The 18,888-nt window shown below is 38.4% G+C and overlaps 1 protein-coding gene across 1 annotated transcript in view; it reads right to left on the reverse strand.

Annotated features, from left to right (window-relative positions):
* Window positions 1–18,888, reverse strand: part of LOC107036405 (headcase protein) — a 108,869-nt gene that overhangs the window by 83,316 nt on the left and 6,665 nt on the right. The window contains exon 2 of the mRNA XM_015254348.1: window positions 5,573–5,669. Within this exon, the coding sequence (XP_015109834.1) occupies window positions 5,573–5,669 (97 nt within the window). The remainder of the gene's footprint in view (window positions 1–5,572; window positions 5,670–18,888) is intronic.

Consider the following 18,888-nt stretch of genomic DNA (forward strand, 5'->3'; position numbering starts at 1 on the left):
TTACTCTTTCTCTCTGTCCTCGCCACCCGCCCCCTTTTTTCCCTCGTACCGTCAGAGAGTTCGTTTATCGGGCGACGACACGCGGCACAGTTAACTCTCCTCAGTGTCTGGCCTCGTCCTCCCTGCATTCCCCCCCCCCCCACCCATGCACCCGCACAATTTAGACTCATCGACAATGCAGAATAAATTGCTGGAGAACACATGAAATGTACGAAAGACTCGGATTGATCTTTTTCGTAGCGAAATCAATTTTTTTGCTTGATTCATGAATGAGTAACGAATTCCATTAAAAATTTTTTTTTGCATTTGTCCTTTCGACTAAAGTGCTAACAGTGATTATTTAGAGTTGAAATTAAAAAATTCTCTTCACTTTCTAAACTGTAGTGAATTGAAAAAATTTTTCCCGTCTACTAGCCAATTTTTTTTATTTTATCAATTCATTTTATTGCACCGAAGAAATTCCACTACAATTTGGTATTTTCAAAAAATTGCAAAATAGTACGTTTGTCATTTAAAAAAATTGTTATCCGTAATAATTGACAGTTGAAATTGAAAAATTCTCGTTACTTTCTAAACTTCATTTTATCAATTCATTTTATTGTAACAAACGAGTTCTAGACTTTTGTGCTTTCAAAATTGCAAAATAGTGCATTTGTCACTGAAAAAAATTGTTATCAGTAATAATTGACAGTAAAAAATGAAAAATTCTCACTTTCTAAACTTCATTTAATCGACAAACAACTTTTCCCATCCACTATTCAAATTTTTAATTTCATCAATTCATTTCCCCGATATGTTGTCTCCCAGCGAAAGTGATTCGATATATGGTCACGTGAAAAAAACCGAACACTCACCCACCTCCTCCCCAGCGCCCCGCCGACCATTTCCATAACGGGATTTTATTTCCATTTTCCTGGGTCGAGAGGTTATAACCTCTGTAGACTAGTCTATCCGAACGCGGGTGAAATCTCAAGTATTTTCTGAATGAAAAAAAAAAAGGTAGAAAACGCGGTTTAACGAAACGGCTTCAGCCGGCGGTGGAGTGAGAAATGAAAAATATTGTTGATTTATGTGTCGCCGTTAGAATAAAAGGGCATCGTCTCGGTGGAGGGTGGAATAACCCCGGGAATTAAGGGACTTCATCTACCTGTCACAGAGAGAAACGCGTGAAAAATATGTACAGATGTAATAGAAGAACACGAGAATTTAACGGAAAGAAAAAAACGACGGAAAAAAAATGTATTAAACTTTGACGCGAGATGCTGGAGTTTGGGATTTGAAGTTGGAGGGAAGTGAAGCCTTCGGAAAGACCCGAGGCAACGAAGTTTTGCTGTACAAGAGGGAGGGGGCGGGGCGGGGGGAGGTAGTGAAACCCGTAGAAGACCTTTTCCCCTTTTTCGTCTGGAATCTCTGGTCTGCGGAACGGAAGTCCCTCCGCCCGGGAAAGTTGACGTATTCACATTTCTTTCGCAATTTTTTCCCTCAGTCAGATAATACCCCCTGGTAAAAAAATCCTAGTCTTTGTTCATCCTCTCCAACGCACACTGAAACGGGAAAACGAGTCTTCCACGATTATGAGCAACGCCAAAATCCTCCCCCGGTTTATTACTTTTTCCTCCCCGTTGTTTTGTGATTTTCCCGGCTGCTTTTTTTTGGGGGATTTTTCTCTCCCGTTGGACTCATCTCTGCTCGGTCCTCTTGTCCTCTTGCCTTTCCCATCGTCGTATCTCTCGAATTCCAAACCGCTACAGCGATTTGTCGGGGAGACAGCTTCTATCACTGGCAATCAATTACGACAGGACGTGTAATCCTCGCGGTAATCGCTGCCCTGTTTTGTAGGTTAAATACTGGGAGCGACGGTTTTTGCATTTTATGGGGTTTAAATTTTTTGGGGGGCTTGTTGGAAATTTTTATCACGTAATTACAGTGAAATTTTAATGAATTTCGGCACTGATAATTCAAATTTCTACTGAAAAATTAGTGGAAATTGGTGAATTTAGTTCAATTATTCCGGAATTATTCCGGAACAGCGCAACGAAATAAAATTTGTTGCCAACTTCACAAAAAAATTCTTCCACATATGTAAATGCTTACGCAATATTGAGCAGTAATTCACATTCGTGGGATAATTTATGACAGTATCAATGTTGAATTTTACATTTTCGTCTAATTACCCTCCCGTTTAGTAAATTTTCTCAAGTCAGCGGAGAAAAATTCACTTCAATTCATTTTCTCGCATTTTTTGCGGAAATGCATTCCGCTCCACAATTACATAAAATTCAATTACTTTCCAAGATTCAAAAATTTTTTCCGCAATCAGCGACAGAATGTACAGACCCAGAAATTTTTCGTGTACTTCATAAAAAAAAATTCAGATCATTTTTTCTGTCTCTTGTAAAAAAAATTCACCTCAAAAAATATTTCCATACCGGAACTCTCAATAACTAATAAATCTATTTCAGTTTTAAGAACGACAATGGCGTCACACTGAACTGCGCGGCAAATAGTCGCCAAGGCATACTACCTCGCGGCTTAGTCACCACAAAAACGGTGACCGGAAAAAAATCGTTAAATGAGTGTTGGGGAAAAACCAACGACTGCCGTCTACGTGCCTACCTTGTATCGATCTTGTTGCGGTAGGTCTCGGTGTCGGGAGGGCGAGACGTCGACTCTTATCCCAGTTCAAGGATGAATTTCAAGGGCGCCAAGCGTGTGTAGCGCACACATATTTTCGACCCTCATATCCTCGAGGGTGAAATAAAGATCTCCCGAAAAAAAAAAAAAAACGGAGAAATGTCGCAGAAGGAAGTGGCAAGAGGGAAAGCCTCGATGAAAATAAAAATAAATGAACAAGAAGATCTTCCCTCCGTACGCTTGTGTGTCAGTGGAATAACGCCATGTTGCAATAGGCAAGAGAGCTAATGGCATTTGACTGGAGTTCATTGTGCCTCGGAGTTCATTATTCCCCGGGAATTCCATATAATCTCTCACTATTTTATTTTTCATCCGTCGAAAGGTTGAATTCAGAAGATTTGTTCGACGTCCAGTCGACATTTAATGCCTCGATTTATCGTAATCGGGTAAAAATACGAGTGGGTTTTCTACATAAAGAAGTAAATAACTGAACGTTAAAAAAAATTGACAAGTTTGCTTTCCAATTACGAGACTCCTTAGCTTCGCTCCTTGAACGGCTAAGTGAAATCGAATTATCGATGCGACTTTTTTTTAAATTTAAACTCAGAGATGATTTTTCAGACTTCCCTTTCGCATCGCCCATATCGGGCGGCCTCTATTAATGAAGTTTTTCAATTAATTGAAAATTCAGGATGCAAAGGGGAAATTTTCATATCAATTCGTTATTTTTTGGAATAAAACACAAGAAAAATTCTAGTGCTGATACCAGAAAATTTATGGGTCTGTGAATTTTGTCGTTGGGTTTTTCCATTCTTCATAAGCTCGAAATTTTTTGAATTAAAGCACAAAAAAAATCAGTGCTTCGTTATACAAAAAGAAATGAATAAATAATTCATTTAATTCAAATGAACCATTTATCTGGAGAGCTATATGTCCTCTACTACCCCCCAAGTATTTCAATTTCCAAATATTGGACATATTGGCAGCCCGTAAACTGCAAACTTCCGGTTCACCCGTCGTCTTGAAGCCAGAATTTAATCAATGTGCCTGGAGTTACCCTTGAAGATGCCTCCGAGGGTATTGAGTTACTCCGGTGTAATATTTCTGATTAATTGGAGAGGAAAAGCCGGACTTCCGGTCTTTGTAATAGGAATTCGAAGAGAATGAACTTGGTGGAGAAGTTATTCATGGGCGTAGTTGGCCATTGGCAAACCCACGCAGTGATTCAACTCTTGGTCCACTCTGATGCACCGACAGGCCACTCCCCAACCGTAAGGTAAAAAAAAAAACATCAGACGTGACTCGAAAGCTCAGACTTACGATCACGAGTCACGCTATCTACCCATTTCCATCGAGTGTGGAGGGGGTGGGGGGGTATTTATTGTATCGAGACGCTGTGTGTGCGATTCAATTTCGATTCACTCGGTTAGATACCGTCACTCACTTCTATCTCACTATCTAACACCGCTGTGAGAATCTCAAGAGACTTGGAGACGAGTTTTATGTGTCTTATCCGGGGGAAAGAATAGAAATATTTCCTGCAATTTTTTTTTATGGACAAGTTATTCAAATGAATTGTTTAGACTTCAAGGAACTCAATACGTGAGAAATTCAACGAGTTATCATTTTGTTAACTCAATGCAAATTATTAAATTTCATCTATTTATGATAATAAAATAAAATAGATCTCATCTATTTATGATTCAATGTCTTAAGACGCAAATTCATTTTTTAATCATTTATTTTTTCCCATTATAAGAACGACACAATTAGCAAAGTTTTGCTTCGAATCTAAAGATAATTTCATGTCAATAATGGAATAAAAAAAATTCTGGGAGCATCTCTATTGTTTTAGTTTTTTTTTGGGAGCTAGTGGTTCAAACCGAAAAAGATGAAACAGGCCGGAGGGTTTTTATTGTGCCAGCGCCAATGATCGTCGGCGAGAAATCCCGAGGGTCGTTGGACCTCGGGCCTAGTAAATCATTCGCGGTTGGATTTTCGTAGGCTAGACTGCAGAAAACCCAAACAGCCGTGCATCACGCGAATCTTCGCGCTATTCCGCGAGTTTGAAATTTCTGCTTTTGAGATATTGAGTGACCCGATGAATGCACAAGAATACACGCATACGAGAACGTCAGATTAAAACTCCCCGATTTTTTCTCATTCTCAAGATATTTTTTCAAGTTTTAAAATGAGCCCTGATATCAAAATTTCATTGTTTGGCCACGAGCTATTCGCGACTGAAGACGATTCATTTTACCACTGAGTAAAAAAAGAATTGATTGAACGAATAAATCCTGCACCGCCGAAAGAATAAATGAGTTTGTTAATTAAATTTGAGTGCATCGCCTCGCAGAAATGGATCCGCCGATAAAACGTCCTCGATTAAAATAAATAATGCCCTCTCCAAATGACGAAAAAATAATTGAAGCTGAAGAAAATAAAAATGGTAGAGTCCCGAAATTGACATATTCAAATGTCTCCCCGAAGAGAATAAAATCAGGCATCGGTATTCCACGTGCAAAAAGGCAACCTTTGCATTTTGAAATTTCCCCGAGAAATGAGATCACGTCAAAAAGGGAGGGGGGGGGAAATAGGGGTGGGCCACCGTTGTCCGCTGATGTATTCGTACTCGTGATGTACGTGAATGTGAAATAGACGCGTTAAAGTTATTCGTGTGGAGAGGAAGGGTGGTGTGAGTAGGAAAAAAGATTTCCGTGCATGGCTGAGTCTGCATGGATGTTCAGGGAGTGTTTCCATCCCTCGTTCACGCTTCACTCCATGCCCACACGGTATCAGAAATTGGATGGATACATGGAGATGCTTTCGATGGGTCCTTTTACCCTTTCCTTCGGGCGCAGATTTTTTTTCTCTCGTTTTTTTTGTGGACTGAATGGAAAATGCTCTCTCGGGGAGAGAGACTGTCGAGAGTTCTTACCTTGATATGATACGAGTTGAGCTTGGTCTTGGGCAGGCTGTTGAATGCACTGAAATCCAAGCGACGGGAGAAGATACCGTTGGCCCCACAGCTTTGACTGCAACAATAAAATGTAAAAATACTTGAAAACTCATGCAACAATTGTGGTAATTGTTGCAATGCGAATTTATTCATTCGAATATATTTCATTATTTTACTAAATCAATGTAAAAACTATTTTTTATTGAAATTCCTTCATTTATTAAATTTAAAAACTAATGAATTCAATTAAAAATGAATCAATTTTAGCTAAATTCCATGAAAACTCAAATTTCAATTTTATAAACAAAATGCAAATATCTGAAAATCACGAAAATTCAATACATAATTTTTAACCGAATTGAAATTTACCAATTTATTGACATTTCATTATATTAAAAATAGATTCAACAAAAATGAATTAAAATAAACCACAGAAAATTACCCAACAAAAAATTTGAAAAATCCAACTCCACGACTTCATAAACACCGCTCCCCTCTCCCAAAAAATCCCACCAGTCGCCAAACTCCCTAATACAGAAATGAAGTCACGCATTGTTAAACGCATATTGGCCTTCACCTTGGCCTCAAGCGTCACCGTCTTTTCGATGGGAATGTGTTTATTTTGAGCCTGTGTTTCTCACCCATTGGGGTCGCCAAAACACCCGATGCATTATGCAACTCGATACACACAAGCCGACTGGAAGTCTGCCTGGAATATTCATGTCACCCCTTCCCTCATCGATTATACCCGTGACATTTAATTAGCCATTGAATAATAAATTCCGGGGGATGAATAATCGCCCGGTGTTGTCTTTTTACGACATTATTCATCCGACAATTTTCGCGGAATGTCGTTTACCATCGAACCACGGAGGAACTGAAATACGAACAAAAGGCCGAGCCTCGAGTCAACGACGCGAAATATCCAGTGTTAAAAATATTTTATATCCAAATTTATACCCAGAGTTGAAACAAAAAAATGAGGAACACAGAGAAGACCGGTTTTCGGCTATTACCGGAGGGCATATCTCGATGAGAATGCGCGAGGGGGCGGCCTCTGCACTAGAATAATAAAATAATTTTGAAAAACGCCACACCTAGACGAACAAAAAAAACTCCCAAATATCCGAGTGTATTCTTTTTATTGCTGATCAATAATCTTGGAATCGAACGGTGGCTTCTTGATGCGTTCGTCTCGCGTCGAATTCATGTCACGCCTCGCGAAAATTTTCGTGGCTAACCAAAGGCTTCGGGGCTCCGGTGGGCTAAGGCTTACAAACTGGTTTTATCGGGGGCTCTAAATTTTTTTTTTACGTCTTTTCAAACGAGTCTCGAGGTAGGTAAGGGCCACGGGAGGGATCAGACCCGGCTGAAATGTGGCTTAAGAGGAGTTTCAAGGACAGACTTTAAAATACCGAGTCAGTGGCATGTGGAAAATAATTGTGATGATTATTCTAAAGATCATTTGAGTTTGAAATATTGTGTTTTGATGTGTTTTATTCTTTCACTCGATTATTTATGGGAAATCATCTTCAGGTTCGAGGAACCTTTCATTTTTTTTATGAGAAAAATTAAAGTCTAAATCTGATGAACACATAAATAAAAACCGTAAATTTCAGTTCAATCATTTCATTAAATTGAAGAAATTTGCAATTTGAAATTGCAAAATTGCTATTTTTTAAGTTACGAGCATTGTCTATAAATAATTTATAAACAACGAATGTCCGAAAAATAATAATTCTGTTCAAAATGTAATTTTAATGGCGCTGTGCGCAATTTTTTTCAAATTTTTCTCAAACTGCAAATTTAATTGACAAATTGAATGATTGATCTGTAATTTCCTAATTTTTTCTCCAAACTGCGCCCAAAAAAATACTTTTTTTATTCCCTAAAAAATCCCAAAATGGGATTTTCCGTTGTAATCAAGCGCCCCTCCCTCGCCGGGGTTGAAAAAAAAATCCGGATCGCAGAGAAGTATTTCAGAGAAAAGCCCCCGCCTCCACATCCGCATTATCTCCACCTCTCGCCTATAATCCAGGCTTTTATAACGTAATAACGAGTCCCGTGTTTGATATACAAGTCGACTGGTCCACAAGCCCAGACGGTACCACATTGTTATCATCATCTCTCTCGGCACGACTGCCAGACAGAAAAGAAATGTCTGCCTCTTGCGCACGTTAACAGGGCCTTGTACTAATGCAAATCCAACAAAACATCGCCCCAAAGGCATCCCGAAGCCCCGCGTTCCCTTTAACTGTTCCACTCTCATTTATCAGTGGATGCGGCCAGTGCGTGATCAGGCAGATCCCATCCAGACGTATCCGGGGCCCTCGTCTCGTCTACGTGGGCGCAAGAAACGATGATCGATAGTGGAAACGATAGATCCGATAGATCGAATGCACATCTGCCGAGACTGCAGTGCACAAACTGCACCGGGAAAATAAATAAACCCGTGTCGATTCACTTCATCATCGAGTGTGTAATCTAATCTCCAGTGACTCAAGAGTGCGTAACATTTCTCTTTCCCTCTTCGTTCAATTCAAGGTCCCCCTCGTGTTCGTTTCGGCGTTAAAATCTATTTTGTTTCATTTTTTTTTCCCTCTTACATTCTCGCTCGGCCCGGAGTGTTATGTATGTGCGCAGTTAGAATGCGAATACTCAAGAGCCTGTGTGACTCACGTGCCCTTCCACTCAATGCCAATGCCAACAAACACACTGTTGTGTACCACCTTTCCAGACGAGTCTAGGTTTGTGTTGTTGGTTGGGCGTACGTGATGTATCATCGATGCGGGTCACACTGTCACGCCCAATCGCAACTCTGGTATGACCATCGCGTGACGCTAATTCGTGCAGATGTGAAAACGTGGATTCATATGGAATGGGTTATTTTTGCGGCTGTGCAATTGTGTTGTTGGGTTTAATGAAGAGAGGAGATTTGAGGAATCAGGGGGTGGATTTTTTTATTTTTTGTTTTCTCGCGAAGAGAAATGTTCAGTAAAATTACGGAACATTCGCTCACCGATTACGGAATTGACGCAGAAAATTTGAGTGACGGTTCGTGATTTTTTGACAGGAGATTAAGATGAAAATTAGGGAACGCTCTTGAAAAATTCCGTGACAGTTCCGAAAAATTTCCTACAATCACATTTCACTCCGGAATGATATGCAATGTTAGGAGTGTCTTTAAAAATCAAGAATGACTCCTTGTGTTTGAGAGTGGAACGATTCATACGATAGAATTCAAATCACATTCTGCTAAATTATTAAGCGTTCATTATCAATGGGAAATTATGGAATTTTATGTCGACATTTTTTCAATGATTCTATGATTTTTATAATTATTCCATTTCCTGCCGGTTTACTATTTAAAATTTGCAAATGAAAAAATGGAATTTGAAAAAATTCCAACAATTTCTGTTTTTTATTCCAAGAGTTTTTGGAATGTGACATGAATTACGCTCATTGTTTATCGATTTTTAAATTAAAAGATTCAATGTAATCAAAATTTGTTGAATGAAAATAAAAACAAAATAAAAACGCATTGAATTGATAAGTTTAGTGGCTAGAAAACCGCAAAAAAATTTGTAATCCCCACTGAATACTTTTCATAATAATAATCTCAGTGTCTTTACGAGTAAAATTGAAGGAAAATAAAATGAATGTTCCCACCTCCGCCTTCACCCAAACCCCGAACAAAGGACGATTAAAAAGCCTTCCCTCCACCGTCTAAAATCCTAAATCCCTCTCCCCCGAATGTTGACATCACGTGGCGGAAGATATTATTGCTCTGAAAAGTCATGATTGTGGCATGACGTATCGCCTAGAGGAAATTAGTGGAGGGGTGTGTGACACTCCTTTTGTCCGTGATGAAGTGTCTAAAGAGGGTATGCATAATCATTCTTCCATCCATTTCTCAGATTCTTTTTGTAGGCGTAAAACTGACGTTTTACGATATTTTGACGCCAGTAATAAACCACCTTTACGTAATCAAATGTCATCCGCCTATGCGGCTCATTCGGGCACATCAGGTGTGAAAGCCATTCGAGACTCTTATATTTTGTAATCGTTTGCAAACTTCCTCGTTCAGAGTTCAGTCATCATATCATATGCGTTTTGATTTCTTAAGAGATTTTTTATATTCGAGAAGAGAAGATTTTTTTTCTTCATTCAAATTAGGAAGAATCCTCATTAATAAATTTTTTATATAAAAAAATTAAATGCACTAGCCGCGTCATTTTATACATAAAAAATAGAAGAAAATAAAATTTATGGGGTTCATGATTCAATGAATGAAAATGCAAAAACAAGAATATTTAATTTTGCGCATGATGAATACGAAAAAATCGACAATTATTGAGCAAAAGAATTATTTTTAGAGAGTTTGCAAATAAAATTTTACAAAAGCAAAATTCAATTCAATTTAACAGTGAAAATATATTGGAGTTCTAAATTTAAAACAACAAGAAAACGAGAATTTCACAATTTCCTTGAATTATCAATCGAAACGTGAATATTTAGTACAAAAATACGCTGAATCGTTGATTTTTCCTGATTCCTATGACTTTCCATAATTCCACGTTAGTTATCAAAATAGCAAATTTTTGCCGGAGAAATCTTTTGAAACTTCATCCCAGAAATCCCAATAGTGTACGGCAAAAGCGACGTCCACTTCAATAAATGGAGGAATTACGGGGTTACGTCAGGTGTAGAGCGTCTTACCCCCGGGGTTTCTAACCCTTTTACTGCCACCGAGAATTCATAATTCATTGTGGGTGACTCCAGCCAGAGTGACTGAGTAAGCTCTTTCCCGGTTCCTCCAGGGTGCCGCATGAATAAGAAAATAATACAACAGACGGGGGGATGTTTGATGCAGAGGCACTATGTGACCTCGAGACGTAGCCATGACATTCAAAATTCACTTCACGAATTACTTAAGACCTACGTGAGGTACGTGACGATAAGGAAATGACGGGCAGGTGACAAACAAAAGAATTACTAAAGAATTCTAAATTCACCATCAACATGAAGTATCGAAAAAAAAAAAAAAAAAAAAAAAAAAAAAAAAAAAAAAAAAAAACCAAGACGAATATTCTTATCAGCTCCCAGAGTATTTTTGGAGGCTGTCAGGTGTTCTAACGAAGAAACAATAATCCCTAATAACTAGACAATAGGCCAGGATGTCCGGTCTGACAGCTCGCAGAATACCGAAGGACAATTGAAACAAAACAGACAGAGGATGTTTGAATAGAACAAAACGTGAACTGAGAGGGGGAAAAGTTGACGTTAAAACGCGAGACGAACGCAAATTAAGTGAGTACGTGAGAGTGTTCTCGTCTGTCTCATTCGCCTTCTCCATTCGTTGACACTGGAATCGACTTCTGAGGGCTCCCGAGGGGGGATTCGAGTCGTTAAATAATCGTCTGCAAAGTCGAGAAGAAGAAGGAGACACTTGGGACGTGGTAATCAAGTATTTTGCTCTGGAGATGCATTTCATTCACCAAGTAACAATTCAAAACTAATTTCACAGCTCTACCAGCTGTTTTAATTAAGACAAAAATAATTATCTCCAACGACAAGCACCAGAAATAATTCTTCACTCGCTCAAGAGGACCCGATTTTTCTGAATTAGTTTTGCTGACGTTTTGATGAATAACTCGCGGCTCGAGAATTTGTTAATCTCCACTGGTGCATCCAATTCATCAACAGCCTCATTATAATCACAGTAGGAATTTGGCTACTCCTGCGAGGAATAATCGACATTCATTTCCCCCTCTTAAATGCACCTCAACCAAACCAAAACCCCATTCCCTTGATTTACGACTACGGACTAAGCCTAGATTAATATCTTCAAAAAAAGCCCAGCGTGTAACGTTGTGAAATAAGAAAAACGAGGATAGTTATTCTGTAACAAGGCCCTGAATGAAGTACAGCATAATGTAAAAATAAAGAAGAGATGAGGGGGGGGAGAAGGTACTCCCTGAGATGGAGTACACATGCACGGTGGTACCCACAGCCCTCGTGTTCTCGCGTAATATCGGTCATTAATCGAGATCTTCTGGTGTTATCCGATAATCGCGCGACAGCCTTTAAGAGGACTCGGCGATTACTGGGGGGGGCTTTTACCCTCCGTCTTTTCCCCGGATGTGGAGTGTTGTCGGGTGCTTGTCCCTCTTTGGAGGAAAGATTTATAACGATTCGAGTGAAATCATTTTCAGAGAATGTTTCTTTAGCCGAGTGAACATTGATTCCAACTATTTAAGCGACGGGCTATTCAGAACTCTCAAAAGTATGTGGAAAAGGTGAAAACTGAAAAAAAAAATTTTTTCATCGGGGGCCAAAGTGTCAGATCTTGGATTTTTTCAGGGGGAAAGTCGGTCGAAGGGTCACAAGGATCACGAGGGCCAAAGTGTCAGCTATTGGATTTTTCCAGGGGGAAAGTCGACTTTCGCCCTGGAAAAGCGGAAAATCTGACCCTTTGAAAATCTGAAAAAAAAAACTTTTTCAGTTTTCACTTTTTCGACATACTTTTGAGAGTTCTGAATAGCTCGTCGCTTAAATAGTTGGAATCAACGTTCACCTGGCTACAAAATTCGATTTTGGCGAAAGTCGACTTTCCCCCTGGAAAAGCGGAAAATCTGACCCTTTGAAAAACTGAAAAAAAAATTTTTTCATCGGGGGCCAAAGTGTCAGATCTTGGATTTTTTCAGGGGGAAAGTCGGTCGAAGGGTCACAAGGATCACGAGGGCCAAAGTGTCAGCTATTGGATTTTTCCAGGGGGAAAGTCGACTTTCGCCAAAATCGAATTTTTTAGCCAGGTGAACGTTGATTCCAACTATTTAAGCGACGGGCTATTCAGAACTCTCAAAAGTATGTGGAAAAAGTGAAAATGGAAAAAAAAAATTTTCCCCGGGGCCGAAGTGTCAGATCTTGGATTTTTTCAGCGGGAAAGTCGACTTTCGGCAAAATCTAATTTTTTAGCCGAGTGAATGTTGATTCCGTATTTATTGGTCCCTCTAATGCCAATGAAACCCTCGAAGGCGCCAGAAATGTCGAAACAAAAAAATTTTTTTTTCTAAAATATCCCCTAAATTGAATTTTCCGCTGACGAATATTCTTCCAGTTTCAGCTTCATGCGATTGATAAACCATTAATTATGCAATCATTTTCAGTCTGCGAATCTACTCGACACTGACAAAACTAAATAATTCAAATTTCAACTTCGATTCATTCCAACAAAAGGAATCATTACAGAATATTTTTTTACTGAATGAAAGTGACCTGTTCTGCCCCGTAATTTACGAGAGTGCAAGAACTGAGTTCCACCCCAGGAAATTTTGCTCGTTATCCATTGAAGACATGAAACTTTTCCGTTTAACAAACCCAGCTGCCCCTGACAGCTCTCAAGAAATACCGATACGATTGCAGCAATCCCCCCCCCCCCNAAATCGAATTTTTTAGCCAGGTGAACGTTGATTCCAACTATTTAAGCGACGAGCTACTCAGAACTCTCAAAAGTATGTCGAAAAAGTGAAAACTGAAAAAAAATTTTTTTCCAGATTTTCAAAGGGTCAGATTTTCCGCTTTTCCAGGGGGAAAGTCGACTTTCGCCAAAATCGAANCAGCGCCCAATTTTCAGGACCACCCGCAACGCCTCACGAATCCCTCAGCAAACACTGCAGTCTGTTTCGGACATTTCTCGGAATTTTCGCCCCATCCCTCGGCCGTCAAAAAATCTCTCTTTACCATCCCAGCACCCCGCCCAATGCAATTTTCGTCCTCGTCACGTTCATACCTCCTCCCCCCACCGGTGAAGGAAACGCCTTTGATGGGGCTCCCCTCACGGACGAATTGAAGAGTCAGAAACAAGCGGCAATTTTTGTTTCAAATTGAATTTCAGGGCTTTGAGTGCGTGAGGTGTGGATTGGAGAGACGAGTAGAATGATAAGGTCTATCGGAGAGCCCGGAGGGTAGCTCCACGTGCCGAATTTAATTTTCAAGTAATTAAACAGTGGAAAAAATTTAACAAACGTGATTATTTTACCGTCAAGTCCCTCCAATTTTTACTAACGAGGGCCTCTCAACTAATTTTGGGCTTGATAAATCGGAGAATGTCAATAATTGTTGACGGAAAAAAGTAATTTGTGAATTTGAAGTTTTAAAGTAAAATAGCACCACTCCACGCCTGATATTAACTCTTGGAAAAGAAAATAATATTCCATGAACAGTTTAGTAATTAATTTTCAGGAGAGCGACATTAAATTTGAATTCAAAGTGAATTTTTAAGTAATTAAACCGTGAATAAAAATTTTATCGTCAACAGCCTCGAATTTTTACTAACGCGGGCTTCTCGATTAATTCTGCGTTTGATAAATGTGAGAATATCAACAATCGTTGAGGCAAAAAAACAAAATTGTGAATTTAAAGAGTTTTAAAACGAAATAAAAATTTGATAATTCGCGCGCAAAGAATTGAAACTTCATGAACATTTCAGCAACAATTCTCAGACGATGAAAATTAAATGTGAATTCAAACTGAATCCCATGACTTTGAGATCACAAGGTGAGGGATTGCGCCCCCTTGCACACATCGTCCTAAATTTTTAAGTAATTAAACTGCGAAAAAAATTTAACGAACGTGAAATGAATTTTATAGTCAACTCCCCCCAATTCTTGCTAACGAGAGCATCTCAAGGCTACATCAACCTTGACTCCGTAATGAAACCAAAGATGACCGCGAGGAGGTATTAATTTATAAAACAGGGCGGATTAACTTCCAAAAATACAGCATGACTAAGCTCATTAGTGGCGCCCCAAGGAAAATAAAGAACAATGCGAGTGAGATGTGACAGAGATCCTCCAAAGGCATTACACTGAATCCTCACGTCTCTAATGCACTCGGAATGGCTCTCGGAGAAGTCTGACTGTGTCCAGGGGTAATCCCCTGCATTTCGTTAAACCCATCTCCGATGTTTAAACTCAAGAGGGAGTTTCTCACGGTCTGAATCAGATGATGGACTTGTCTCGTCGAGAAATAACCGAGTTGAGAGGGTATTAAAATTATTCTCCATTCGAATGAAGAGGAAAAATATTACTCTTCATTGGAATGAAGAAGAAAAATCATTGAATGGCGATAATTTTTGGGATAATTTATTAATCCCCATGACAGAATCGTTCGACAAACCGGGGCTATCACATTACCATACTCGACCGAAACACCTCGACTTTAATGTACGCTTTATACATTTTCTTCACTTTTTCATTTCATTCGGCTATCGAGAGAATATTATCCAGTGAAAAAAAGCTTTATTAATGACAGGAGGTAGTACTCTCGGGTCTAGTTCTCATGCGTCCGTTATACGAGATATTTTAAATGTTGAATCACGTTTAGAGACAGCTCATTATGTTTTTTCAGTGCGAATTACGATATTCATTTGGGTTGTTTTTAGACAATTTAATAGTTTATTGATTTCCTGCGGTTGAGAATTTTGTTGAAAGGGGTTTGAAAAGGTGAAAGCAGTTTTACTCGGTAGAAAATTCAATTGCCTCGACGTGAATTGTTCTCTCAAATGTACATAAATTCTCGAATTTCCATTGAAAAGACAAATCAACTCAGCGTTGACGTATCAGCCTCCCGGGAGGTAAACACAAACGTTAACAAACCAATTAGCAGTAAACCTGCCCCCACCCTCCAAATCCCCCGTAGTTTCACGTTGTAATAATTTACAGTGGCGTACACACAATGGCCTTCAACGAGTTCTCATACTTCAATTTCGAGTATTCCAGAGGTGGTTTATGGCCGATGGGGAATGGGAAATCCCGTGAATGTTCACAAGATAACAGTTGCTCTTGTAAATATTTGATTTTTTCGAGTGATTTGAGGCATTTTTAAATTTAGAAGTTGATAATTGAAAATGCGAAATTGAGAATATCCAGAGGAACTGCGGAACTCGAAGGAAAATTCTGAATTCCAGAATGCCAGCGAATTATGCCGAATTTTCATGATTTAGTAATTTTGATAGAATTATTTAACTAATATTCCTTCGATAAAATGTGATAGAATTTGTTTTTTAAGATTAAAAGACGAGTGAATCTTTGTGTATGTTCACAAGATCCCAATCAAAACATGAATTCAGTACCAAATTATCCTGAATTTTCCTGATTTACTAATTACCATAAAATAATTGAACTAATATTCCTTTGAAAAAATGTGATAAATTTTTTTGGAGATTAAAACACGAGTGAGGCTGAATTTCCGGGCATTTTGAGCGTCTTGAAAAGGTCTGATACTCTTTGTGACTAAAAAAAGATCCACAAAATGACTCGACGCTTCATGAATGCTAATGGGTGAATGGTATATCAGGGGATATAAGGCGCTTGAGACGATTTTTTTGTACCTGCTTATACTTCTTTGTGCGACCTAGAGGAGGAATTTGCATAAATTTTGTAATCAACGCGTTGTCCATTTTATTTTTTTCTACATTTCGTGGTGATGAAAAAAATTTTTAACCTTGAATCACGCCTGCCAAAGCTGAATTTTTATCATGAAATTATTTTAATCGAGTTTCCTCTCTGGTAATTATCAATTACTATTGTTCTGTCCCACGTGTACCCAATTGTTTGTTTTTTCATTGGTGAGAAGTTGATTTTGTATTTACAATTGAGTTCTTTGTTTTCGTTATTTAGTATTCCCTAGGTCTAGCCAGAAGAATTTGCATAAATTTAGCAATCAACAGTCTAATAAATTTTTCTCTTTATAGTCGATAAAAAACACCGTCTCGCGTCTTGAATTTAGATATAAGACGAATTTTTCAGCCCGAGTGAGCGTGAAAAGAGAGACCGGCGACAAAGGTGATGATAACAAAAGTTTAATTAAATGACTGTTTTTTCGGTGTAAATTCTTCTTTATTTTTTCCCCCCCAGTTATTTGTAGAATTTCTGAGTCACCGGTCTCTCGTCAGACGAGTTAAATGAAGAAAATGGTGAAAAGTTTAATTAAGAACCGGCAGTGAGGATGTTTTTTATCCTTTTGAAAGACTCAGGACGAATTGGTAGCTGTGGAAAGAGGGACTGCGAAATGTCGCCCTGTCGTCTTTAAGATATCCTTGAGCTCGTGAACAGCCGAAGGGTCGGAGTTCAGGGTCACAGTGTGAACTCGGTAATACCGTTGTCCCTCCCGTAAATTTAGAATACATAATACATATGTACAAACATGTGCTTTCTTGAATATTTCAGCTCTCTTAATTCTTTTATTTATCCCGGTGGATTTAATCCCCATTTTCCGTCTCAATTCGTCTCGTGATACATTCGAAATTCGTAAATTTAATAATTTTATGTTCCTCTTGTGAAAGATTTTTAAATATTTGAAGAAAAAAAAAAGAATAATTTCAGCGACATTTCAAACAATTTATGTTATTTACTGAAAGTTGTATTTTTACCGAAAATATTATGCTAATCATCGATTATTTTCATCCACATGTCGAGATATGAATTAATCATTACGTAAATTTGATAATAAATGTAAACATTAATAATTAGAAGCTGTTGTCAGGGGAAGATTTAAAAAAATTGAATAAAAAAAAAAATTTTAGTTAAATTTCAAACAATTTATCTTGTTTATTGAACGAAGTATTTTCACCCAAAATTTTATGCTAATAATTCACGATTATTACTTTACGTAAATTCTTGAAGATTATTTTCAAACGAATTATCTATCAATCTTTCAATTAATTTTCTTATCGATGGTCACACTTATCTCATAAAAAAATGCATCAAAATCACCATCATTACCCCTGTCTTAACGATTTCAATCATGTGCACGTGATGGACTCGCGTGCCACATCGCCAGAAAAAACCTCCAATAGCAAAAAAATTTGCGAGATAAATTCACTTTTATCATTTTTATCGTACTCAACACGAGGTATTCCGCACGGTACATACGATACTGTGTAAACAAAATTCTATATCAACTCGCCTCACCCATGTGCCTAACCCCCTTCGGTCCGCGCTGTCATGAGCGCACACGTTCTCAGAGGGAAAAAAAAAATGCGAGATGAAACGAAAACAAAAAATCCACTCGGATAATGGGCAAAAATAGCTTGCAGCGAGAGAGAAAGAGAGAGAGGGGAGAAAAAAAGATGATCGAGATCGGTTGAAAAATATTTACTCAGTTGGTGGCGTATATTCTACTGGCCGCCGCGGTGACCTTGACCACTGAGATAACTCTCATTTCACTCAACGCTGAAGAAAGGCGTAGGGACAAGTGCCCCATTATAGCCCCATAATACTTCATCCTCAAGATGTTCTTGCCATCCCAGACATAAAAAAGCAGCTGATTTGAAACATAAATCATTTTTAGATTCTTACCGCCTCGAGAGGAACATGAATATTTTCCAGTTTTCTTTTATGGAGAAATTATTCAAGTGAATTGTTTAGAATTTGAGTTTTATCATTTCGTTTTTTACACACACATCCGTGTGCTTCGTAATTGCATCACTGTGGGGCGCTACTGCCGCTCTAGTGTCAAGAATAAAGTGAGGTTAAAGTAGTGTAAACATAACTTGAATTTTGAAGATGAAAATGGAAATAAATTTTAAACGACAGTTGATAATGAAGTAAAAAATTCTGGTTGAGTTCGAGTTCAATTGGCAGTCGAGTGTTATTGACAATAATTAATTCAGAAGTGGCAAAATTATACAGAGCCTTATGAAAAAATGAATTCTGTGAGATCAGAAAGAAGATTCATTAAAATGTAGAAAAAATTTATTAAAAAATAGCAAAAAATTGATAAAAATTGTATGCCTGCGAAGAAAATTATCGTCAGTGTCAAACTTTTGTGACAAATAATTTATGTTTCTCATTGTGAAGAAAAAAGGTTTCAAAGTTTCATTTGGAATTTTTGACATAATTTATTTCTATTTCATGAGCTCAAAACCAATTGGATTTTTTCACTCATGATATCACGACTCCTCCAAACAGAGCACAGTACTGCCTAAAAAAAAATGACCTTGCTATGTCCGTCAAATAATGAAAAACAACTGCTATCTCCCTTCCTCTTCCGCAACTCTCTCCCCGTCATCTTGAATTTCCCTGATGTAGAGAAGAAAGAGATGGAGCGAGTCTTTATCATCTACCTTACCAATCGTATAACCTTGAGGCACATGTAACTGGTGCACATGTGAACCGGATAATTCCTCCCGACCATTCATGACAAACGTAATCCAAACAAGCGAGAAAAATAATCGAGAGAGAGAGAGAGAGAGAGAGAGAGAGAGAGAGAGAGAGAGAGAGAGAGAGAGA

This window comes from Diachasma alloeum, unplaced genomic scaffold (assembly GCF_001412515.2).
Source record: "Diachasma alloeum isolate Michigan unplaced genomic scaffold, Dall2.0 Dall_scaffold_00209, whole genome shotgun sequence".
NCBI lineage: Eukaryota > Metazoa > Arthropoda > Insecta > Hymenoptera > Braconidae > Diachasma > Diachasma alloeum.